The 25,425-nt window shown below is 45.0% G+C and overlaps 4 protein-coding genes across 7 annotated transcripts in view; all 4 read left to right on the top strand.

Moving 5' to 3' along the window:
* Nucleotides 1–13,800, top strand: part of LOC111528925 (zinc finger protein 888) — a 97,309-nt gene extending 83,509 nt beyond the window's left edge. Inside the window, exons 1-6 of one of the 4 annotated variants that reach the window (XM_031934792.1) lie at nt 842–1,332; nt 4,646–4,772; nt 4,939–4,940; nt 7,241–7,300; nt 10,510–10,571; nt 11,410–11,683. In XM_031934792.1, the coding sequence (XP_031790652.1) occupies nt 1,318–1,332; nt 4,646–4,772; nt 4,939–4,940; nt 7,241–7,300; nt 10,510–10,571; nt 11,410–11,539 (396 nt within the window). In that variant the 5' untranslated portion in view covers nt 842–1,317 and the 3' untranslated portion in view covers nt 11,540–11,683. Of the gene's footprint in view, nt 1–841; nt 1,333–4,645; nt 4,773–4,938; nt 4,941–5,957; nt 5,966–7,240; nt 7,301–10,509; nt 10,572–11,409 lie in introns of those variants that run through there. The other 3 variants (XM_026448821.1, XM_023195788.2, XM_031934791.1) reach the window with 3 other exon arrangements.
* Nucleotides 1–25,425, top strand: part of LOC111528918 (zinc finger protein 468) — a 183,006-nt gene that overhangs the window by 102,968 nt on the left and 54,613 nt on the right. The gene's annotated exons all lie outside the window — the stretch shown is intronic.
* The window catches only part of LOC111528915 (zinc finger protein 28), a 163,364-nt gene that overhangs the window by 40,727 nt on the left and 97,212 nt on the right, over nt 1–25,425 (top strand). The gene's annotated exons all lie outside the window — the stretch shown is intronic.
* The window catches only part of ZNF320 (zinc finger protein 320), a 25,279-nt gene continuing 20,003 nt past the window's right edge, over nt 20,150–25,425 (top strand). The window contains exon 1 of the mRNA XM_026448832.2: nt 20,150–20,366. Coding sequence (XP_026304617.2) covers nt 20,150–20,366 — 217 coding nt within the window. The remainder of the gene's footprint in view (nt 20,367–25,425) is intronic.

Below are 25,425 nucleotides of genomic sequence, written 5' to 3' on the forward strand. Positions count from 1 at the left end.
GGGCGGATCACAAGGTCAGGAGATCGAGACCACCCTGGCTAATACGGTGAAACCCCGTCTCTACTAAAGAATACGAAAAACTAGCCGGGCGACGAGGCGGGCGCCTGTAGTCCCAGCTACTTGGGAGGTGGAGGCAGGAGAATGGCGTGAACCCGGGAGGCGGAGCTTGCAGTGAGCTGAGATCCGGCCACCGCACTCCAGCCTGGGCGACAGAGCCAGACTCTGTCTCAAAAAAAAAAAAAAAAAGGTCTCACTCTGTCCTCCAGGCTGTGAGTGCAGTCTCGTGATCTTGGCTCACTGCAACCTCTGTCTCCTGGGTTCAAGTGATTCTTGTGCCTCAACCTCCCAAGTAGCTGAGATTACAGGTGTGTGCCACCACACCCGGCTAATTTTTGTATTTGTATTTTATTTTAGAGTCTTATCCTGTTACTCAAGCTGGAGTGCAGTGGTGTAATCTCGGCTCACTGCAACCTTCACATCCCAGGTTCAAGTGATCCTCCAACCTCAGCCTTCTGAGTAGCTGGGATTACAGATGCCCACCAAGCCCAGCCACTTTTGTATTTTTAGTAGATGAGGGTTCACCACATTGGCCAGGATGGTTTCGAACTCCTGACCTCAAGTATTCCACCCACCTCGGCCTTCCAGAGTGCTACTATTACAGGCTTGAGCCATTGCACCTGGCCCAATTTTTGTATTTTTAGTAGACACAGGATTTCACCATGTTTGCCAGGCTGGTCTCAAACTTCTGAGTTCAAGTGATGCTTCCACCTCAGCTTCCTAAGTAGCTGGGATGACAGAAACACAGACGTGCACCACCATACCTGGCTAAGTATTTGTATTTTTGGTAGCGATGGGGTTTCACCATGTTGCCCAGGCCGGTCTCAAACTTCTGAGCTCAAGCAGTGTACCCACCTCAGTCTCCCAGAGTGCCGGGATGACAGGTGTGAGCCACCACATCCAGCTTCTGCATGGGGTTTGGTCAGGGCTAGGTCTGTGCTCTGAAGGGGAGCTCATCCCAGCCCAGCTCCCCACTGCTGCAGCGTGTGTGGGGGCTTCTCCAGAAGGGGAGTGGGAGTTTCCTATAGGGGTTTATCGTCCCTGGTGCGGTGGGCAGCAGGGGGGACTGTACTTCCTCAGGGGGGACCGTACTTCCTCAGAATGAGGTCTCCTTTGTATGTGTGGTTGTGTTACAGGGACGGGGTGTCTTGATTCTGAGCAATAAACAGCATATTTTTAACATGCAGGATTGACTTCTAAAGACTCTTGGTCCATGAGGAAGAAACTCGGAAGAGGAAGAGGAAAGCAGAGGAGTCGGGGATGGCTCCTCCTCAGGTGAGATGATATTCTCGGTGGATTGTTCTGTCTCCTTCCTTTCAGAAATGCTGGGCCTTGGAGTTGGGAATCTTCTCTGAGTCTGAAGCTTCCTGCCTGACAGGTTTGCTCACACTCACCCGTGCCTTCCCTCAGTCCCTCTCATCTCGCTTAGATCCCATCTCTCATGACCCAGTGACATGAACTTGGGAAGAGGCGGCACTGGGCATGGGCCTGGGAAGGGCTCACACCAGACATGGATGGAGACGGGGTGAGGGTCCCGTGGTGTCAGTGCTGTTGGGCAGCAGGGATTGTTCAGGGGCCACATCTGGATGCTCTGTCAGCTCTCTGTGGACCAGGATTAGAGCAGCTGCCAGTGGAAGTCACGTATTAATGTGCACAGAGAACATGGTAAATTCTAGAAAAGAAGACCAATAAGGGGAAATGTTTTCTGCCTGATTTTAAACTACATTTTTAGGTAATTGAGTGAGCCTGACCAACATGGAGAAACCCTGTCTCTAGTAAAAATACAAAATTAGCCAGACATGGTGGCCTGTGCCTGCAATTACAGCTACTCAGGAGGCTGAGGCAGAAGAATCACTTGAAATCGAGAGGTGGAGGTTGCAGTGACCTGAGATTGCACCATTGCACTCCAGCCCAGGCAACGAGAGCAAAACTCTGTCTTAAATAAATAAATAAATAAATAAATAAATAAATAAATAAAATGGAAATGAATGATACGTGAATGATTCCATCATCATGTTAAGAATATGGAATCAACATAAATAATAGCAGAGGATTCATTAAACTATTCTTAGCACATTACGCTTATGGAGACAGTGGTGTTACTATGGAGAGACTTGTGAAGCAGGCTTTTGGTAAAAATGGTTATACTTTTTCTCAAATATGGGAGCAGTACTTATTTTTTTTTATTCTACAGGATAAAGCCATATTCTCATTCCACCTATTATTATTTTTGTTATTTGTTTCTGAAACAGAGTCTTGCTCTGTCACCCAGGTTGGAGTGCAGTGACATGATCTTGGCTTACTGCAACCTCTGCCTCCTGGGTTCAAACGATTCTCCATCCTCCAGGCCAGGCAGTTGAAAGGGTGATTGCTTCCTCTAGGAAGGGGCGTTTCCTGTTTTCTTAGATCTGACAAGATTCCCCCCGCCCCCAACTGCCAAAATATCCTTTTCCAGCAAGATGAGATTCCTCTTCAGTTAAACAAAACTTGCTACTTTTTGTATATTTAAAACCTATATATGTGTATATATGTATACATATATGTATACATGTATATGTATATATACATACGTGTATATGTGTGTATATACATGTATATATACATACGTGTATATATGTATATGTGTGTATATATGTGTGTGTATATAGATACCCCCACACATATATACATATACATATATACACACGCGTATGTATATATTTTGAAAATCTTTTATGGTTTGAAAATCTGGGACAAATGACAACCCTTTGTATTAACATTTAGTTTTTGGTGAGTCTGTGTAGGTTTTGTTATGTAGCAGGACGAGCCGCAGACAAAACCCCTCAGACACCCAGTTGTAGAAGGAAAGGCTTTATTCAGCTGGGAGCATGGGCAAGCTACCATCTTAAAATCTGAGCTCTCCGAGTGCACAATTTCTGTCCCTTTTAAGAGTTCACAGCACTAAAGATTTCACATGAAAGGGTCATGATTGAGCAATCTAGGGGATGGTGACAGGGGTGTCATGCACTGTGTGGTCAAAGTGAAACAGAACAGAGCAGGGAGTTTCATAATGTTCTTCTCTACAAGGTAGTTGATTTCTAACTACTGGGTTTAGGCCAGGCAGGCCCAGGCCTGGTTTTGGGCCTGGTGCCGGGCCGCCTGTCTGGTTTCACTTCCTTGTTTTTTTTCTTAAAACAGGTACTGAGTATAAAACAATGTGAGAGGGTCTCTCTCTTCCCTCAGTTATTTTGTGAACATTTACAAAGTGGATTTTGTACTTTGAGTAATTTTGTTTTCATGTATTTTATTTTGAGATGGGGTCTCACTTTGTTGTCTAGGCTGGAGTGCCTTGGCGTGATCGTAGCTCACTACAACCTCCACCCTCAGGGTCAAGCCATCCTCCCACCTCAGCCTTCCAAGTAATTGGAACCAAGGTACCTGCCACCACACCTGGCTCATTTTTTAGTTTTTTTGAGACGGAGTTTCTGTTGCCCGGGCTGGAGTGCAGTGACGTGATCTGGGATCACGGCAACCTCTGCCTCCTGGGATCAAGCCATTCTCCTGCCTCAGCCTCCTGCGTAGCTGGGACTACAGGCATGTGTCACTGTGCCTGACTGACCTTTCACTGTGGGCGTTGTCATCTGTGAAGACATCACTCGTGCTCGGTCTTGTGTAGATACTGAATGTCAGTTGGTGTGTCCATAAAATTTCAAACATTTCTATAACAGAAACTCTGCATTGATTTTTTAATTTATTTCTTGTATTTTTTACAAACAAGAAATTCATACTGACAGGGTGTCTTGACCTCTTCAAAAAGTATAATAAAGACATCATGTGCCGGGCGCGGTGGCTCAAGCCTGTAATCCCAGCACTTTGGGAGGCCGAGACGGGCGGATCACAAGGTCAGGAGATCGAGACCATCCTGGCTAACACGGTGAAACCCCGTCTCTACTAAAAAACTACAAAAAAAACTAGCCGGGCGAGGTGGCGGCGCCTGTAGTCCCAGCTACCCGGGAGGCTGAGGCAGGAGAATGGCGTGAGCCCGGGAGGCGGAGCTTGCAGTGAGCTGAGATCCAGCCACAGCACTCCAGCCTGGGTGACAGAGCGAGACTCTGTCTCAAAAAAAAAAAAAAAAAAAAAGACATCATGTGAGGCCGGGTGTGGTGGCTCATGCCTATAATCCCAGCACTTTGGGAGGCCGAGGCAGGTGGATCACAAGGTCAGGAGATCAAGACCATCCTGGCTAACATGGTGAAAACCTGCCTCTACTAAAAATACAAAAAAATTAGCAGGGCGTGGTGGAGGGCGCCAGTAGTCCCAGCTACTCGGGAGGCTGAGGGAGGAGAATGGCGTGAACCCGGGAGGTGGAGCTTGCAGTGAGCCAAGATGATGCCACTGCACTCCATCCAGCCTGGGTGACAGAGTGAGACTCCATCTCAAAAAAAATAGAAAAAAAAAAAAGACATCATGTGGTGAAAAATCCCTCACTTGGATTTGTCAGAACGTTCGCTACAATTAAATCCACACTTTCCCCTCTCTCTCTTCTCATTTTCTGTAAAGATAAGAACTCCTCCCAGAACCATTTGGTTAAAATGTGTTTTCATTTCAGGGTCTGTTGACATTCAGGGATGTGGCCATAGAATTCTCTCAGGAGGAGTGGAAATGCCTGGACTCTGCTCAGAGGACTCTGTACAGAGACGTGATGCTGGAGAATTACAGGAACCTGGTCTCCCTGGGTGAGGATAACTTCCCTGCTGGGAATGTGCCCTTGTGTGTCTTTGCATTTTCTCTTGTTTCTCTTGGGTGCCACATCCTCGCTTGACTAAAATGGGAGCCGTATTGATTTTGAAATGAAAAGCTTCATGATGTAGCATGTGGACTTTCACTGTCGCCTTTGTGTAGACGTTCTGCATTCTTCATGATAGCTCAGTGGGGGCTCCAGGACTAAAGTAGGCACAAAACTTTATGGCAGGCTGGGTATGGTGGCTCATGTCTGTCATCCCGGCATCTTGGGAGACTGAGGCGTGTGGATCACTTTAGATCAGGAGTTCGAGAGCAGCCTGGCAAACATGGAGAAACTCAGTCTCTACTAAAAATACAAAAATTAGCCGGACGCGTTGGTGCACACCTGTAATCCCAGCTCCTAGAAAGGCTGAGGAAAGAGAATAACTCAAACCTAGGAGGTGAAGGTTCTAGTGAGCTGACAACACACCACTGCACTCCAGCCCGGGTGACAGAGCAAGACTCTGTCTCAAAAAACAAAAACAAAACCTTTTGGCCGACTTTAAACATCTCCAGTTTCCTGTTTGCTTCTCCTGTGCTTTCAATTCAGTAGTTCTTGGAAGAGAGCTCCACGTCCACATATTACATATTACAAGGCTCCCTCAGCATTCAGAAGGAGGCAGTCAGTGGAGCAATTAGTGAAATATTTTCCTAGGTTCATCAGTAATGTCTTCCTCCCTACAGAAATGTAGGGCTGGGACTCTAGAAAAGCTCCAGCACATCATGGTCCTTTCTTTTTATAAGCAGGAGTCTCTTTCTGACCTGCTGTCTCCATGTTGGAGCAAGGGAAAGAGCCCTGGACCGTGGAGAGTGAAGTGAAAATAGCAAAAAAAAAATCCAGCTGGGTGGGAATGTATTACAGGTGTAAAGGCAGGTAAGAGCTCAGATGGGCAGAGTGGAAGCTCCACCTTCCAATAGTGTGTGGGGAGACTCTCTGCAAGTGGGAGAATTCTGTGGGAAAAGAAAAGTTTAAATCCTGAGATCTTTGAAAGGACGTCTTTCTTTGCCCCTGCTTATCTCTCCGCTCTTTCTTTTCTTATGACAGAGTCTCACTCTGTCGCTCAGTCTACAGTGCTGTGGTGTAATCTTGGCTAACCACAGCCTCCGCCTTTCGGGCTCACAGGATTCTTGTGCCCCAGCTTTCTGGGTAGTGGGACTGCAGGCGCTCACCACCATGCCCAGCTAACTTTGTGTTTTTAGTAGAGACGGGGTTTCACCATGTTGGCCAGGCTGGTCTCAAACTCCTGATCTCAAGTGATTCACCTGTGTCGGCTTCCCAAAGGGCTGGGATTACAGACGTGAGCCACCATGGCCCAACCATTGTTATTATTTTAAGTAGTTTTGTCTTTTAGTTCTTAGTAAACATGTAAGTGGTTGAAGCATGATTCCAGGGTGAATATAACAACCACGTTAGTGTCCATTCCTTTCAGTATGCGGAAGTGAAGTGTGTTGTATAGATATTTGGGCCAAGGTTATTGTTGCAGGTATGTTAAACATCTTAAACTTATAGTATGATAATGAAACTTATAATTTCTGTAACCTGGTCGGGTGCAGTGGCTCATGCCTCTAATCCCAGCACTTTGAGAGGCCGAGGGGGGTGGATCCCCTGAGGTAAGTTTATAACCTGCCTGGTTAACATGGTGAAACTTCATCTGTACTATAATTACAAAACGTAGCCAGGCAGTGGTGGGCAGCTGTAATTCCAGCTACTCAGGAGGCTGATCCAGGAGTCACTGGAACCCAGGAGGTAGAGGTTGCAGTGAACCAGGATCGCACCATTGTACTCCAGCCTGAGCCTCCGCCTCAAAAAAATAAAAAAAAATCCATGATCTGCAAAAGCTACTTCTTCTCCAAGAGAACTTTTTTATTTGTCAGAATTATTTCTGTGTATGTTGCATTTTTATTAACACATATTTACAGTGTTTTTTCATGACTTTTAATTTTAAATAATATGAAAAAAAGTTTAGTTATAAAGAAAAGGTACACATATGCCAGTTTCTGTATCTGTCCTTTTGTTAATTTATGTATTTATGAGACATAGTTTTGCTGTCGTCACTTAGGCTGAAATTCAATGCTGCAATCTCGGCTCACTACAACCTCCGTCTCCGGGTTCAAGCAATTCTCCTGCCTCAGCCTCCCGACTACCTGGAATTACAGGCATGAGTCGCCATGCCCAGCTAATTTTGTATTTTTAGTAGAGACAGGGTTTCTCCTTGTAGGTTAGGGTGGTCTTGAACTCCCGACCTCAGGTGATCTGCCTGGCTCATCCTTCCAAAGTGCTGGGATTACAGTCATGAACCACCATGCCCGGCCTATCTGTTTTTTTATTTACCTTTACTGGAAAACTTTGTATGTGCTTGTGGTTGCAGTTACTGTTTAGCCTTCTTTCTTTTTTTTTTTTTTTTTGTTTTCTTTGAGACAGTCTCAGTCTGTCACCCAGGCTAAAGTGCAGTGGTGTGATCTCGACTCACTGCAACCTCCAGTTTCCGCCTCAGCCTCCCAAGTAGCTGGGACTACAGGTGACTGCCAACACACTGGGCTAATTTTTTGTGTTTTTTAGTAGAGATGGGGTTTCAGCTTGTTAGCCAGGATTGTCTCAATCTCCTGACCACATGATCCTCCTGCCTCAGCCTCCCAAAATGCTGGGATTACTGGCATGAGCCACCATGCCCAGCCTTCCTCAGTGTTTTTAAAACATGGTATTACTTGCTGGGCCCGGTAGCTCACGCTTGTAATCCCAGCACTTTGGGAGGCCGAGCGGGGCGCATCAGTAGGTCAAGAGATCGACACCATCCTGGCTACCACAGTGAAACCCCGTCTCTACTAAAAATACCAAAAATTAGCCAGGCGTGGTGGCGGGCGTCTGTAGTCCCAGCTAATCCGGAGGCCGAGGCAGGAGAATGGCATGAACCCAGGAGGCGTCGGAGCTTGCAGTGAGCTGAGAGGACGCCACTGCACTCCAGCCTGGGCGACAGAGCGAGACGCCGTCTTTAAAAAATAAAAAATAAATAAAATAAAACCTGTTATTGCTATTAGATGGTTTCAAGTATTGCAAGTTTTATAGTACAGACTCTAAACTTCCATTGTTTCATTAGATTTGTCAGGCTTCGGTGATTTTGATGATGAGCTGCTCTTTTTCCTGTCTCTGTCATTTCACTGTCGTGTTAGAAATAGCTTAGACTGGCCAGCTGGGGTGGCTCACACCTCTAATCCCAGCACTTTCAGAACCGAAGGTGGGCAGATTGCTTGAGGTCTGGAGCTTGAGACCACTCTGGACAGCATGGTGAAATAGGCCAGGTGCAGTTGCTCACACCCGTAATTCCAGCACTTTGAGAGGCTGAGACAGGCCAATCACTTGAGGTCAGGAGTTCGAGACAAGCCTGGCCAACATGGTGAAATTCCATCTCTACTAAAAATACGAAAGTTAGCTGTTCATGGTGGTGTGCACCTGTAATCCCAGCTACCTGGGAGGCTGAGGCGGGAGAATCACTTGAACCCAGGAAGTGGAGGTTGCAGTGAGCCCAGATCACACCACCACACTCCAGCCTAGGTGACAGAGTGAGACTCTGGGCTGAGGAGGGAGAATCACTTGAGGTAGGATAATTGTGCCACTACACTCCAGCCTGGGTGATAGAGCATGACTCAGTCTCAAAAACAAACAAAAAAGGAAATAGCTTTAACTGGGAGGCTTGAGATAGAGAAATTTATTTCTCACGAATTTGGGAAGCAAGAAATCCAAGAGCAAGGTGCCAGCCAAATTATTTCCCGGTGAGAGCCTTTTTCATGGTTTAACTCGGCCATCTTCCTGCCGTGTCCTATTATGGTAGAAAGAGGAACAGGCAATGAGCTCTTTAATGTCTCTTTATAAATGCACTTTTAGTATTCACCGGTAGTCAACACTCATGGCTCAATTCTCTCAAAGTCCCCGTCTGCGGGAACATCCTATTAGAGAATGCCAAATCTACCAAAGCTTCTTTGAGGAGAGTACTTATTTATTTTATTTTATTTTTTTGAGATGGAGTCTCATTCTCTCGCCCAGGCTGGAGTGCGGTAGCATGATCTCGGCTCACTGCAACCTCAGCCTCCCAGGTACAAATGATTCCTGCTTCAGCCTCCCAAGTAGCTGGGATTAAAGGCACCCGCCACCAAGCACAGCTAATTTTTTTGTATTTTTAGTAGAGATGGGGTTTCACCATATTGTCCAGGCTGGTCTCGAACTTCTGACCTCATGATCCGCCTGTGTCAGCCTCCAAAAGTGCTGTGATTACGGGCATGCACCACTGCACCTGGCCGTTATTCAATTCTTCTTTTTTTTTTTTTTTTGAGACGAAGTCTTTCTCTAGTCCCCCAGGCTGGAATGCAGTGGCACAATCTAGGCTCACTGCTGCAACCTCCACCTCCCAGTGTCAAGTGAGTCTCCTGCCTTGGCTCTCCGGAGTAACTGGGATTATGGGCACCTGCCACCATGCCCGGCTAATTTTTGTATTTTTAGTTGAGATGGGGTTTCATTATGTTCGCCAGGCTGTTCTAGAACTCCTGACCTTGGGTGATCCACCCGCCTTGGCCTCCCAAAGTCCTGGGATTACAGGCATGAGCCACCATGCCCGGCCATAGTCAATTCTCATTCCTTACAATGCTGTGTATTTTCTTGACTCATGTATTAGAAGGTAGTGATCTTAACACGTATTTCAGCTCTTATGCTGTGTACTGGTCGTAAGAACAAGTTGTGGCTTTTTTCTTTCTTTTTTTTTTTGAGACGGATTCTCACTCTGTCGCCCAGGCTGGAGTGCAGTGGTGCCATCTTGGCTCACTGCAAGCTCTGTCCCCCAGGGTTCTCACCATTCTCCTGCCTCAGCCTCCCGAGTAGCTGGGACTACAGGCGCCCACCACCACGCCCGGCTAATTTTTTGTATTTTTAGTAGAGACAGGGTTTCACTGTGTTAGCCAGGATGGTCTCGATCTCCTGACCTCGTGATCCGCCTGCCTCGGCCTCCCAAAGTGCTGGGATTACAGGCGTGAGCCACCGTGCCTGGCCGGCTTTTTTCTTAAGAGGGAATTGTTTAAAATTCTGCAGGCTGTATAAATCTACTTATTAGTTTCTTGCTTGTTTTATCATGGGTTACAATATTTCATTATTGATTTTTATGACTTAACATGTTAGTTTTCAGTAGGTGGTATGCAATATAACTGATGCATTCCATTCATTAATGTGAAAAGTGCCTCCAGGTGCAGTGGGTCGTGCCTGTAATCCCAGGATTTAGGAGGCCAAGACATGTGGGTCACCTGAGGTCAGGAGTTCGAGACCAGTCTGGCCTACATGGTGAAACCCCATCTCTACTAAACATATAAAAATTAGCTGGGCATGGTGGGGCATGCTTGTAATCCCAGCTACTCAGGAGGCTAAGGCAGGAGAATCGCTTAAACCCTGGAGGTTGAGGTTGCAGTGAGCCCAGATTGTGCCATTGCATTCCAATTGGGTGACAGAGCGAGACTCCATCTCAAAACAATAACAATATAAAAAATGTTTTAAGAAGTCACAAAGTAACTGTTCCACATGGATATAGGTAATTTTGTAACAGTTATTCAGACAAATACGGTATTAATATTTTCTTTTCTTTTTTTTTTTTTGAGATGGAGTCTCACTTTGTTGCCCAGGCTGGAGTGCAGTGGAATGATCTCAGCTCACCACAGTCTTCGCCTCCCAGATTCAAGCAATTCTCCTGCCTCAGCCTCCCAAGTAGCTGGGATTACAGGTGCCCATGAGCACGCCTGGCTACTTTTTGTATTTTTAGTAAAGATGGGGTTTTACCATGATGGCCAGGCTGGTTGTACTCCTAATCTGAGGAGATCCACCTGCCTTGGCCTCCCAAAATAGTGGGATTACTGGCGTGAGCCCCCATGCCCTTTCTGTTTTTTTTTTTTTTTTGACTCGAAGTCTCACTTTGTCACCCAGGCTGGGGTACAGTGGTGCGATGTTGGCTCACTGCAACCTTTGCCTCTTGGCTTAAAGTGATTCTTGTACCTCAGCCTCCTGAGTAGCTGGGACTACAGGCACGGGCGACAGCACCTGGCTAATTTTCGTAATCTTTTGTTATCTTCTCAGTGCTATGATTGTTTGATAATACAGAATTTCCATTGATTTTGATTATCATTACAAGAGCTTGTTGTGGATTATTTACCAATATAATACATTGTCCAGTCCTTTAGCATTTATTTCTATACAGTAAATATGCTGTAAATATGAAGAATATATATTTTTCTTCTTTTTGTTGTGACAGTGATAAATTTTTTGCAAACTATGACACATTTTAGGGTCACAGTGGACAAACATTCCTTACTTTAGGCTTATACATGTTTGTGCCCTATCAGTGTTTTGTCATGATACTGGAAATAGACTTCCATAGAAATGATTTGAAGGACATGTATCACCCTTCATTTATTAAAGAATATTCCTCCTTTTGTGTTCCTAAACTTTGAAGCTCATGTTTGGGAAGTTTAAAATAAGTGTTGTTTTTGGTGTCATATTTACACATTTCAGTATTATTTACCATCTGTACTTAATGGAAACCTATTGGTGTTTATATTTTGTAGCTATCTCTTCCAAATGCAGGATGAAGAAGTTCTCGTCAACAGGGCAAGGCAATACAGAAGTGATCCACACAGGGACACTGCAAAGACAAGCAAGTCATCACATTGGAGAAAGTTGCTTCCAGGAAATTGAGAAAGATATTCATGACTTTGTGTTTCAGTGGCAAGAAGATGAAACAAATGTCCATGAAGCATGCATGACAGAAATAAAAATGTTGACAGGTAGTACAGACAAATATGATCAAAGGCATGCTGGAAACAAGCCTATTAAAGATCAGCTTGGATCAAACTTTCATTCACATCTGCCTGAACTGCACATATCTCAGCCCAAAGGGAAAATTGATAATCAAGTGGAGAAGTCTATCAACAATGCCTCCTCAGTTCCAACAGCCCGAAGAATTTCTTGTAGGCCCAAAACCCATGTTTCTAGTAACTATGGGAATAATTTCTCCCATTCTTCATTACTCACACAAAACCAGGATGTACACATGAAAGTAAAATCTTTCCAATGTCATGAGAATGGCAAATCCTTTTATTGTAGCTCACTCTTTAAAAAACATCAGATAATCCATTTAGAAGAGAAACAATATAAATGTGATGTATGTGGCAAGGTCTTTAATCAGAGGCGATACCTTGCACGCCATTGTAGATGTCACACTGGAGAGAAACCTTACAAGTGTAATAAATGTGGTAAGTTTTTTAATAAAAAAGCACACTTTGCATGTCATTATAGACTTCATACTGGAGAAAAACCTTACAAGTGTAATGAGTGTGCTAAGAGGTTTGGTGACAATTCAGCCCTCTTAGTTCACAAGACAATTCATACTGGAGAGAAACCTTACAAGTGTAATGAGTGTGGCAAGGTTTTTAATCAACAATCAAACCTTGCACGTCATCATAGGCTTCATACCGGAGAAAAACCTTACAAATGTAAAGAATGTGACAAAGTTTTCAGTCGCAAATCACACCTTGAAAGACATAGGAGAATTCACACTGGTGAGAAACCATACAAATGTAAGATTTGTGACAAGGCTTTCAGACATTATTCACACCTCTCACAACATACTGTAATTCACATTGGAGAGAAATCTTACAAGTGTAATGACTGTGGCAAGATGTTCGGTGACAATTCAGCCCTCTTAGTTCACAAGACAATTCATGCTGGAGAGAAACCTTACAAGTGTAATGAATGTGGCAAGGTTTTTAATCAACAATCAAACCTTGCACGTCATCATAGACTTCATACTGGAGAGAAACCTTACAAATGTGAAGAATGTGACAAAGTTTTCAGTCGCAAATCACACCTTGAAAGACATAGCAGAATTCACACTGGAGAGAAACCATACAAATGTAAGGTTTGTGACAAGGCTTTCAGACGTGATTCACACCTGGCACAACATATTGTAATTCACACTGGAGAGAAACCTTACAAGTGTAATGAGTGTGGCAAGACCTTCGTTCAGAATTCATCTCTTGTAATGCATAAGGTCATTCATACTGGAGAGAAACGTTACAAGTGTAATGAATGTGGCAAAAGTTTTAATCACAAATCAAGTCTTGCATATCATCATAGACTTCATACTGGAGAGAAACCTTACAAGTGTAATGAATGTGGCAAGGTTTTTAGGACACAGTCACAACTTGCATGTCATCATAGACTTCATACTGGAGAGAAGCCTTACAAATGTGAAGAATGTGGTAAAGTTTTCAATTTCAAATCACGCCTTGAAATACATAGGAGAGTTCATACTGGAGAGAAACCGTACAAATGCAGGGTTTGTGACAAGGCTTTTGGGAGTGATTCATACCTTGCACAACATCAGAGAGTTCATACTGGAGAGAAACCATACAAATGTAAAGTTTGTGACAAGGCTTTCAGGTGTTATTCACACCTGGCACAACATACTAGAATTCATACTGGAGAGAAACCTTACAAGTGTAATGAGTGTGGCAAAGCCTTTAGTGCGCAGTCAACACTTATTCACCATCAGGCAATCCATGGTGTAGGGAAACTTTACTAAAGTAATGATTGTCACAAAGTCTTCAGTAATACTGTAACCATTGTAAATCATTGGAGAATCCATAATGAAGAGAGATCTTACAAGTGTAGTAAATGTGGCAAATTCTTCAGACATCGTTCATACACTGCAGTTCATCGGCGAACTCATACTGGAGAGAAACCTTACAAATGTCATGATTGCGGCAGGGTCTTCCATCAAGCTTCATCCTATGCAAAACAGAAGAATTCATACAGGAGAGAAACCTCACCAGCGTGATGATTGTGGCAAAGCCTTTACTTCACGTTCACACCTCATTAGACATCAGGGAATCCATAATGGACAGAAATCTTACAAATGTCACAAGTGTGGCAAGGTCTTCAGTCTGAGGTCACTCGTTGCAAAATATCAGAAAATTTATTTTTGAGATAATAGTTCCAAATGCAATGAGTATAGTAAACCATCAAGCTTTAATTGAATTAGAGTCAATTCAGCGTTGACTCGAGTTTGAGCTGACTTAACGTTGAGTTCAAGCATTAATTGACATTAAACTGTTTATGTTAAGAGGATTAGGCTGAGTTTGGTGGCTCTCACCTGTAATGCCAGGACTTTGGGAGGCCAAAGTGGGTAGATCTCTTAAGGTCAGGAGTTTGAGACTAGTGTGGCCAACAGATGTGAGCCACTTTTCCAGCCTGTTTTTTGTTTAACAAAAACTGATAGGGATTTTGTGTGTGTGTGTGTGTGAGCAATAAAGCATTTTAATCACCTGGGTGCAGGTGGGCTGAGTCTGAAAAGAGAATCAGTGAAGGGAGATAGGGGTGGAGCCATTTTGTAAGATTTGGGTAGGTAGTGGAAAATTATAATCAAAGGGGGTTGTTCTCTGGCTGGCAGGGGGTGGGGGTTACAAGGTGCTCAGTGGAGGAGCTTTTGAGCCAGGGTGAGCCAGGAGAAGGAATTTCACAAGGTAATGTTACCAGTTAAGGCAGGAACAGGCCATTTTCACTTTTGTGGTGCAATGTCAACTGATAGGCATTTTTATGGGTATTGTGTTAAATCTAAATCACATTGGGTTATATAATTATTTAGCAATATTAGTTTTTCAGAACTATCATATGGGTTGTATCTCTATGTTTTTAATCATTTTGATCAACATTTGTAGATTTCAAGGTACAAACCTTGGCTTTGTAGGTTTATTCGTATTTCTTTAAGTTCTCTAGCAAATGGAAGTGTTTAAATTTTTTTAAAATTGCTTATTGTTAATGTATAGAAATTCAAGTAATTTTTGGCCCTGATACTGCATTGTGCAAATCCACTGAATTTATTTAGTAGTTCCAGTAATATTTTGGTTGACCCATTGTAATTTTCTACACAGAATATCATGTCATCTACAAACAAATATAAATTTCTTTCTTTCTGATTTTGATGAGTTTTATTTCTTTTGCTATTTAATTGCTCTGGCTAAGAGAGACAGTTTTTTCGTGTGTGTGTGTGTGTTTTGTTTTTGTTTTTGTTTTTTTTTTGAGACCCAGTCTTGCTGTTGCCCAGGCTGGAGTGCAGTGGCACGATCTTGGCTCACTGCAAGCTCCACCTCCCAGGTTCACGCCATTCTCCTGCCTCAGCCTCCCGAGTAGCTGGGACTACAGGCACCCACCACCACACTGGGCTAATTTTTTGTGTTTTTAGTAGAGACGGGGTTTCACCGTGTTAGCCAGAGTGGGGCAGACAGTATTTATTGAATAGAAGGGGTGACAGCATTCTTGAATTATGTGAGATCCTATAGGAGAAGCATTCCATTTTCTGTGCTTGGTTATTTCCATTGTTGAGGTAGATTGCCTTCTCTATCTATTTTGTTTAGGATTTCTATGATGACTGGATGTTGAATTTTGTGAAATGCTTTTTCTCCATCTACTAAGGTGATGTGGTTTTCATCTTTCATTCCCTTCAAGTGGTATATCACATTGATTTGCTTGAATATGTTGAACCATCCTTGCATCCCAGAAGCAAGTGGCACTTACATATCTGCAATCCTTTTATATATCCTTTTGAATACACTTTTCTAGTACAAGGGGTCTTCAAGAAGCTCACGGAAAAATACATATTATGAGAAAATTGTGCATGAATTTCACACTTTTTGGACCAAAATAAACTGGTACAAAGCTGTTATAGCTTGTCTGAACAGGCTGTAGTTTGAGGCATTCAGGATAAGACATGAATTTGAAAAGAGACTCTATCAAAGCAATATCAATTCTGCTAAACTTGAAATAAGAAGAAACATCAAATTTACAATGAGACCAGGTGCAGTGGCTCAGGCCTGTAATCCCAGAACTTTCAGAGGCCGAGACAGGTGGGTCACATAAGCCCAGGTATTCAAGACCAGCCTGGGCAATGATGGAGTGAGATACTATCTCAAAAAAAAGAATACTTGTGGGAAAATTTGGGTAGAGAAATAATATCATTGATGCTTTATGAATAGGTTATAGGGACAATGCCCAAAAATACAGTTGGTAAATGGATAACTCATTTTGAATTGGGACAAGACAGTGTTGAAGGTGATACAAGGAGCAGCAAGCAGACCATCCACATCAGTTTCACAGAAAAAAATAATCTTGTTCATACTGCAATGAAGAGGACTGACAGCTAACAGCAGAAACAATAGGAGTTCGAGAACAGTCTGGTTAACATGGTGAAATCCTCTCTCTACTAAAAATATAAAAATTAGCTGGCATTGTAGTAGGACAAGCCGCAGACAAAACCTCTCAGACACCAAGATGTAGAAGGAAGGACTTTATTCAGCTGGGCACATCGGCAAGCTGCCTCAAAATCCGAGCTCCCCGAGTACACAATTTCTGTCCTTTTTAAGGGCTCACAACACTAAAGATTTCACATGAAAGTGTGATTGGCCAGGCGCTGTGGCTCACGTCTGTAATCCCAGCACTTTGGGAGGATGAGGCAAGCGGATCACAAGGTCAGGAGATCAAGACCATCCTGGCTAACACGGTGAAACCCCGTCTCTACTAAAACTACAAAAAATTAGCTGGGTGTGGCAGCGTGCACCTGTAGTCCCAGCTACTTGGGAAGCTGAGGCAGGACAATGGCATGAACCTGGGAGGCGGAGCTTGCAGTGAGCCGAGATTGCGGCCACTGCACTCCAGCCTGGGTGACAGAGCAAAAAAAAAAAAAAAGTAAGTGTTGTGATTGATTTGGCAAGCAGGGGATACGTGATAGGGGCAGCATGCACCGGTAGCCAGAAACGGAACAGGGCAGGGAGTTTCACAGTGTTCTATACAATGTCAGCAGTCTATGAATAACATGGGTTTCTAAGTTATGAGTTGATTTTTAACTATTGGGTTTAGGCCAGGCAGGCCCAGGCCTGGTTTTGGGCCTGGCGCTGGGCTGCCTGTCTTTGGTTTTACTTCCTTGTTGTTTTCTTAAAACAGGTACTGAGTATAAAACAATATACAACAATATGAGAGGGTCTCATGGAATCTAGCTCTGTTGCTCGGGCTGGAGTGCAGTGGCCGGATCTCAGCTCACTGCAAGCTCCGCCTCCCAGGTTTACTCCATTCTCCTGCCTCAGCCTCCCGAGTAGCTGGGACTAACAGGTGCCCGCCATCTCCCTCGGCTAGCTTTTTGTATTTTTTAGTAGAGACGGGGTTTCATCGTGTTAGCCAGGATGGTCTCGATCTTCTGACCTCGTGATCCGCCCGTCTCGGCCTCCCAAAGTGCTGGAATTACAGGCTTGAGCCACCGCGCCCGGCCGGTGGCAGCTGCTTCTAATCCCGGCTCCATGGGAGGCTGAGGCCAGAGAATCCCCATGAACCCAGGGTCAGAAGTTGCAGTGAACCAAGGTGGCGCCATTGCACTCTAGCCAGGGCAGGAGCGGAACTTTGTCACACACACAAAAAAAGTCAAGCCCCTCTCTTTCCTTTCTCCACCATCGTGGTGTGTACTTAACTCCGCTTCTCACCAGATCTTCTCACAACACTTCCAGGATTAAGTGATTCCTGGCCAAGAAACAAAAGCAAAATTGCTCCATTTCCCAGTGGTTTCAGATGAAAACTGGTAAGAAAATCAGGTACAACTCCAAAAGGAGACATTGGACAAGAACCAAGCTGTGTCTATTAGAAATTGCACATGAGATGGCACACATATTTATGGTGTCTGTCACAATCATGTTACCATTTTCAAGCCGAAAATGTCACCATTATCTGGAGAACTGGACACATTTTATTGGGAATACATTTTTTTCTCTCTGTTATGAACGTGTTGGTTGGCTGGGTTCAGTCATAAATATGTAAGACTTTTCATTTAAAAAAAAGTCAAATGATGTAATTCCATGGAGTACCTTAATTTGTGTTTACTGTTATGGAAAATCTATATAAAGCAATATCAGTGTGTCAAAGCATTATGTCTGTCACAAGCTTGTGAAGGGAAAATAAAAATTAAGCCAAAGAGAAAAGTCAAGCTGGGAACTGCGACAGACAAACCTGCCTCCCATTTTATTCCTAAACAAGATAGCTAGAATGATTTTTTTAAAAGATACATAGAGGCTGGGTGCGGTGGCTCATGCCTGTAATCCCGGCACTTTGGCGAAGCTGAGGCCAGTGGATCACCTGAGGTCAGGAGTTCTAGACCAGCCTGACTAACATGGTGAGGCGGAGGTTGCAGTGAGCCAGGATCACGCCATTGCACTCCAGCCTGTGAACGAGAGCCAGACTTCGTCTCAAAAAAAAAAAAAAAAAAAAAAAGAAAAAAGAAAACCCAATGTTTGAAGACTATTTTACAGTCTTTATTATTCACACCTGATAGAACACTCAGGCAAGAACAACAAAGAAAACAGCCAAAATAGATTACAATTGGATGGGTGTGGCGGCTCCCCGGTAATCCCAGCACTTTGGGAAGCTAAGGTGGGAGGATTGTTTGAGTCCAGGAGTTCAAGGCTAGCCTGAGCATCATAGTCAGACCTTGCCTTTACAAAATATTAAAAAGTTAGCTGGGCCTGATGGTGAGGGCCTGTGGCCCCAGCTAGTTGGGAGGTGGGGCAGGAGGATTGCTTGAGCCCTAGAGGTCGATGCAGTGAGCAGCATTCCTGCCACTGCATTCCAGCCGGATGATATAACTAGGTCCTGTCTCCAGGAAAAAAAAAAAAATTCCAACTTGAAAATAAAATATACATTTTCTAATTAGAGAAGACACGTAAAGTGAATTTAATATTACAATACATTTAGAAATTATTGATATGTTTTCAATGATGTTTATTGTACAGTTATTATATTGCAGGGAAGAAATGTAAAAAAAAAAAAAAAAAGGATTTGAGAATGAGGACTAAGCTCTGATTTTTTTTAACTTGCCCAAATTCCTATCTAAGGGGTCTGGGGAGTCATGCCCTACAAAGCATAAATACTCATCAGATGGTTTTATTTAATCCTATATATCCTGGCTTACTTTCCAGTCTGACTTTGGTGTAACATGTAACAAAGAAAGTCAAAATATTTTATCCCAAAACATGTTTCTTGCCATATTTTGAAATGGTCCTGCAAAGCTGTTCTTTGTGAGGGGTTCTTGTGCATCTATAAAGAATCTCTGTTAACACAGCTAGATCTTTTTCTTCTAGGCCTTCCCAATCCTAAAGAGAATAAGTAAGAATCTAGCACCTTTTAAATGTCTGAATAGAAAACATTTGTCATCTATTATCTGAGGGCAGCCAGCAGAAGACTTCAAAAGATCCCTTTCTCCACAGTCTTTTATCTTAACCTGAACGCTCAACCAATTGTCAATCAGAAAATGTTTCAATTTAACTAAAGCCTGGAAGCGCTCGATTTGAGTTGTCTCGCCGATTTGAGTTGTCCCGCCTTTCTGAACCAAGCAATGTATTTCTTGAATGTATTTGATTGATGTCTAATGCCTCCCTAAAATGTCTAAGAACAAGCTTTTCCCCATCACCTTGGACACATGTTCTGAGGACCTCCTGAGGGCTGTGTCACGGGCCATGGTCATTCATTTTAGCTAAGGATACATCTCTTAAAATATTTTACCGAGTTTGACTCTTTTCCACGACAAGAATAACCCATTCCAAGTGCAATATGAAATAACACATGTAAGAAATAAGTGGACATTTTATATGCACTGTTACAATGTCAGTGCTTTTTTTTTTGAAATCACTTTTTTTTTCTTATTGAGGCGGAGGAAGGAGCTCTGGAGTAGAGGGTCTTACTTTGTCGCCCAGGGTGGCCTGGACCTCCAGGCTCAGGGGTCTTCCCGCCCCTGCTTCCTGAGTAGCTGGGACCCCAGCCTCTTGGCACCTCGCCCGCATCCCTGCTGTGTTTAAGCAGCAGGTGGTGACCTCACTCTTCCCTGGCCTGAGCCCTTCGCTCCACACCCCAGGCGGTGGCCCTAGGGAAGTCTCAGGAGCTGAGCACAGGGTGGACTCTTCCCACCCCAGTGAATGGAGAATTGAAAGGGAGAGGATTTCTCTTCTGTTCTGTGGGCCGTCAGCACGAAATTGGAGGTTTCAATCAGGCAAGGCTTTGTATTTCGCATTCTAGTTTGCATTCCTGCCCTAGACAACTTCCAGGCTTTGGACATAAATTGCTAAAATTAATTTCAATAGCAAGGAACTTTCCTGGATCCAATGACCGCCTCACGTTGACTTCTCAGGGAGGTACTATTTCCACGACTGCTGAGCTGCTGCAGCTTCACTGGAGGGTTTCGCCTCCAAAACCCGGAAAAAAGGCGCGGAGAGCGAGATGGAGAGAAGCTCAGGCCCCGCCCGCTTCTCGCCCCACGGACCCCCTCCCAGCCTAGGCCTCTTCTCCAGCCACGCCCCTGGTTTCTCTACCCCGCCCCGGCCTCGCTCAGGCCCCGCCCACCTCCTGGGGGACCGCCCAGGCCTGGCCTCTGTCCTGCGCTCGTTGACACAGACCCGGAAGCGGATGGCGTGGACTGGAGGTGACGCCGCAGCGCGTGAGTTTCGTTCTGTTTTATGTGTGCTTCCCAGGCCTCTGGTGCTGCTATACCGGAGACGTTGGGTCCCCACAGACCTGGAAATTGCGACCCCTCTTTCCCAACCTAGAGCAAACTTGAGACGTCCGGGTGGAGAGTCCGTGAGTCCTTTCCTTTTGAGTTTGAAGTGGCCCTGAGGCAGCTCCTGTACTCGGTCTTTCTGCAGTGGGGTCGTGTAGACACCTCCTATCACGGAATTTTCCTCTCAAAACCCTTCCTGACGCGTCCTCCCGCCTCGCGCTGTTTCAAGTCCTCACCCGCGAGTTGGATTCCCGTCCTGGGCGCCTCCCAGCGTCGCTGTCGTCGGCTTCAGGAGCGCAGCCCCTCAACCCCAGTTCCCGGGAGGCCCCGTCCTCTGCCTGGTCTTAAGATCCTGCAGACGCCACCCCTGTCCGAAGGCGCCATCGCCCCCCGTCCCTTCTCGTGCCGGCCCTGTTGCTCCCCAGTTCCACCTCCCGGAAAACGAATATATGCAATCAAGAAAGCACTCCACAGCGGGGAGTGGGCCCGAGCCAGGGTCTCCAGGGCCCTGTTTACAAAGTTTTGTGGGGTGAAAGTATTTCTTTTGAGGTCCATATGGGCTACCCCTTATCTGGATAAAGGATTTGGCCCTTGGCCAACGAAATGCTGCGGTGAATTGGCCCGAGGCCAGAGCAGACGGGTGCGCTATGCAGATGGCGGGTGTGGCCACTCCTGGGCTCTTTCCTTAATGTCTGAGCCTTGCTGGAAGCGGGAGGGCGGTGGGGAGAGCGGCCTTTGATCCTTTGTTACTCCGGTGGGAAGATGGGGTTTTTTCGTTTTTGTCTAGTTTTGGTAAGTTCGCGTTAATTGGTCTTAGATTCGCTGCCCCCAGATCCAGGACCCAGGTGTTTCCTTTTTCTTCTTTTTTTATTGGAGGTGGGTCTCACTCTGTTGCCCAGGCGGGAGAGCGGCGACAGGATAAAAGCTCACTGCATCATCGACATCCTGGGCTCAAGGGATCCTGTCACCGCAGCCTCCAGAGTAGCTGGGACCACAGTCACGCGCCACCACACCGTGTTAATTTTTGTGTACTTGGTAGAGACGGGCTTTTGCCTTGTTGCTCAGGCTGGTCTCCAACTCCAGGGCTCAAGCGATCCAGCCGCATCGGCCTCCCAAAGTGCTGGGACGACAGGCATGAGCCACCGTGCCTGCCTTGTTTCTTAATTTGAAAAATAAATAAAAATTAAAAAGGCCATGTGCAATGGCTCATACCTGTCATCCCAGCACTTTGGGAGGCCAAGGTGGGCAGATCAACTGAGGTCAGGAGTTCGAGACCAGCCTAGCCAACATGGTGAAACCTCCTGTCGAATAACATACAGAAATTAGCCAGGTGTGATGTCCCGCGCCTGTAATCCCAGCCACTCAGGAGGCTGAGGCAGGAAAATCCCTTGAACAGGGAGGGGGAGGTTGCAGTGAGCCAAGATCATGCTGCTGCATTCCAGCCTGGGGGACAGAGCAAGACTGCATCTGAAAAAGATAAAATAACTACTTTTCAAATAAACTTTGGTAGAATCTTATGAGCTCACATCATTGATTTCCAACTATGAGAGGTGTTCAAAATTTTCTTCTTTCACCCCAGATTTTATTAGATGTATATATTTTTAACCATTTCAAAATAGTTTCTCTATGAAATTTGTTGTGTTCAGTTTACATAGAAGACTGCATGCTTTCTAGTCTGTATCATACATTGGAAACATTTACTAGTACCTGATAAATGATTTTAGATTGTTCCTTTTTTTCTTTCTTACCGTTTTTTTTTTTTGAGATGAAGTCTCCCTTCTGCCCCCAGGCTGGAGTGTGAAGGTACAATCTCCGCTCACTGCAACCTCCGCCTTTTGGGTTCAAGGTATTCTCCTGCCTCAGCCCCGGAGTAGCTGGTATTAGAGGCACCTGTCACCACACCTGGCTAATTTTTGTATTTCTAGTGGAGATGGGGTTTCACCATGTTGGCCAGGCTGGTCTTGAACTCCTGACCTCAGGTGATCTGCCTGCCTCAGCCTCAGCAAATGCTGGGATTACAGGCGTGAGCCACCACGCCTGGACGATTTTAGGTTGTTTCAATGTGTACTTTATAAAGCTATCAAGGGCCTATTTTTTTGTTTGTTTGTTTTGAGATGGAGTTTTGCTCTTATTGCCCAGGCTGGAGTGCAATGGCGCGATCTGGGCTCACTATACCCTCTACCTCCCAGGTTCAAGTGATTCTCCTGCCACAGGTTCCCGAGTTGCTGGGATTACAAGCATGTGCCACTATGCCCAGCTAATTTTGTATTTCTAGTGAAGATGGGATTTCTCCATGTTTGTCAGGCTGGTCTCAAACTCCCAACCTCAGGTGATCCACCCACCTCAGCCTCCCAAAGTGCTGGGATTTAAGGTGTGAGCCACCGCGCCCAGCCCCAGGACCTTTTTTCTTTAAGCTAACATCAAAATGTAGTTCAATTAGCCTATTATTCCATTTTCTTTCCTTATATCATCTGATAAAATGGTGAGCTGTGAGCCTCTAAGTAAACATTTCCCTCAAGTTCCTCTGGTCTGTAATATTCCTTGCAGATGTTGAACAATGGGCTGGATTGTTTTGGAACCTTTTCCAGCAGAGCCCATGTGTTCATGAAGAAAACATTTGCTTACAGCTTATTTCTACCATTGCCTCTCTTTCAGTGTTTTTTGTTGTTGTTTTTTTGGGTTGGTTTGTTTGTTTTTGAGATAGAGTTTCACTCTTGTTACCCAGGCTGGAGTGCAATGGCACGGTCTCAGCTCACTGCAACCTCCGCCTCCCCAGTTCAAGTGATTCTCTTGCCTCAGCCTCCCTAGTAGCTGGGATTATAGGCATGTGCCACCACACCCAACTAATTTTGTATTTTTAGTAGCGGCAGGGTTTCTTCATATTGGTTAGGCTAGTCTTGAACTCCCTACCTCAGGTGATCCACCTGCCTCGGTCTCTCAAAGTGCTGGGATTGCAGGCATGAGCCACCACGCCCAGCCACGATTTTTTTTTTTTTTTTTTTTTTTGGGATGGAGTCTCGCTCTGTCACCCAGGCTGGAGTGCAGTGGCGTGATCTCAGCTCACTGCAACCTCTGCCTCCCGGGTTCCAATGATTCTCCTGCCTCAGCCTCCCGAGTAGCTGGGATGACAGGCACACACCACCATGCCCAGCTAATTTTTGTATTTTTAGTAGAAACCGGGTTTCACCATGTGGAACAGGATGGTCTCGATCTCCTGACCTCATGATCCGCCTGCCTCGGCCTCCCAAAGTGCTGGGATTACGGGCGTGAACCACCGCACCTGGCCTCTTTCAGTGTTTTAAACACCTATAGCTATGTGTTCACACTTGTGTTTATTTTGAATGTATTACTGTCATATTTCTGGGAAAATAATTACATGTTTAGGATTCTTGCCATCAGAACCTTAGACATGGAGAGAGACATTTCTTTTGCTCAGGTATATAAAAGATAGTCCTGGAATTTTCTTTATTTTTTTTTGAGACAGTCTCACTGTGTCACCGAGGCTGGAGTACAGTGGGGCAATCTGGCTCACGGCAGCCTCTGCCTTTAATGTTCAAGCGCTTCTCTTGATTCAGCCTCCAGAGTACCTGGGACTATAGGAGCCAGCAACCACACCCAGCTCATCTTTGTATTTTTAGTAGAGACAAGGTTTCACGATATTGGCCAGACTGTTCTCTGAACTCTTGACCTCAAGTGATCTGCCCACCTCGGCCTCCCAAAGTCCTGGGATTACAGGTGTGAGCCACCTTGCCCGACCCCTCTTCACTAGTTTTTAATTTACGTAATGAATTCTGATTTTGATCCCAGGTATTGAGTTTTTCCATTTAGTTACTGTATTTTTAGCCTGAGAGTCTCTGTGTAGTTCTTCATCATTTCTGTATGTTGGTTGACCTTCTCATTTTCTTCATGCATTGCTTTCATGATTTCTCGAAGTTGTGTCTTAATTCAATGAGCTTCCAACTTTTTGGGGGTTGGAGGTGACGGGGTCTCACTCTGTCCCCCAGGCCGGAGTGCAGTGGTGTAATCTCGGTTCACTTCAACCTCTGCTTTCCAGGCTCAAGCAATCCTCCTGCCTCAGCCTGGTGAGTAGCTTTGGTTGTGTCCTCTCCAGGTTTTTGCTTATAGTGTCTGAACTGAACTTAATTTAAGTGTGTGTGGATGTGATTTGAAGTATGTGCAGAAGTGCATTAATGGATAAGCCCACGGTTTTTTTTTGTTGAGAGAGTCTCACTTGGTCAACAGGCTGGAGTACAGTGGTGTCATCTCAGCCCACTGCAACCTCTGACTCCAGAGTTCAAGCCATTCTTTTGCCTCAGCCTCCCAAGTAGCTGGGACAACAGGGGCATGCCAAAAAGCCCAGCTAACTTTTGTACTTGTAGTAGAGAGGGGGTTTCACCATGTTGACCAAAATTGTCTCAATATCTTGATCTCATGATCTGCCTACCTCACCCTCCCAAAGTGCTGGGATTGCAGGCGTGAGGTAATGCATGTGGCCCAGCCCATGGGTTTATGTAGAAAACACATCATTTGCTCTCTCTCTATATTTTTATTATTATTATTATTATTATTATTATTATTATTATTATTATTATTTTGAGAAAGTCTTGCTCTGTTGCCCAGGCCCACGTTGTGGAGGTGCCCGGGGCCTATCCTGCAACACAAGGTGTTCTCCCCTGCCCAGAGCCAGCCCCTGGAAAATGGGCTGCTCCGACATGCAGTCGTCCAAACCCTCCTGTGATTGTGTGGGCCAAAGAGATCAGGAGACAGAGAGAGCAGTAAAAAACCTGAGACAGAGAAAAGAATGAGAAAGGCCCATAAAAGATGGCAGCATAGAAGATGGGTGAGGGGTTTGCCAAGAGACAGCAGATGTGGGGGAAAAAAAAAAAGGGCAGGAGAAAAGCAACTGGAGAAATGTAGAGAAAAGCTAGATGTGCAGAGAGATGAAGGACGGCAAGGTAGGGAGAGGGGCAGCAAAGAGGGAGGCTCATCAGAGTGAGGG

Source organism: Piliocolobus tephrosceles, chromosome 21 (assembly GCF_002776525.5).
Source record: "Piliocolobus tephrosceles isolate RC106 chromosome 21, ASM277652v3, whole genome shotgun sequence".
NCBI lineage: Eukaryota > Metazoa > Chordata > Mammalia > Primates > Cercopithecidae > Piliocolobus > Piliocolobus tephrosceles.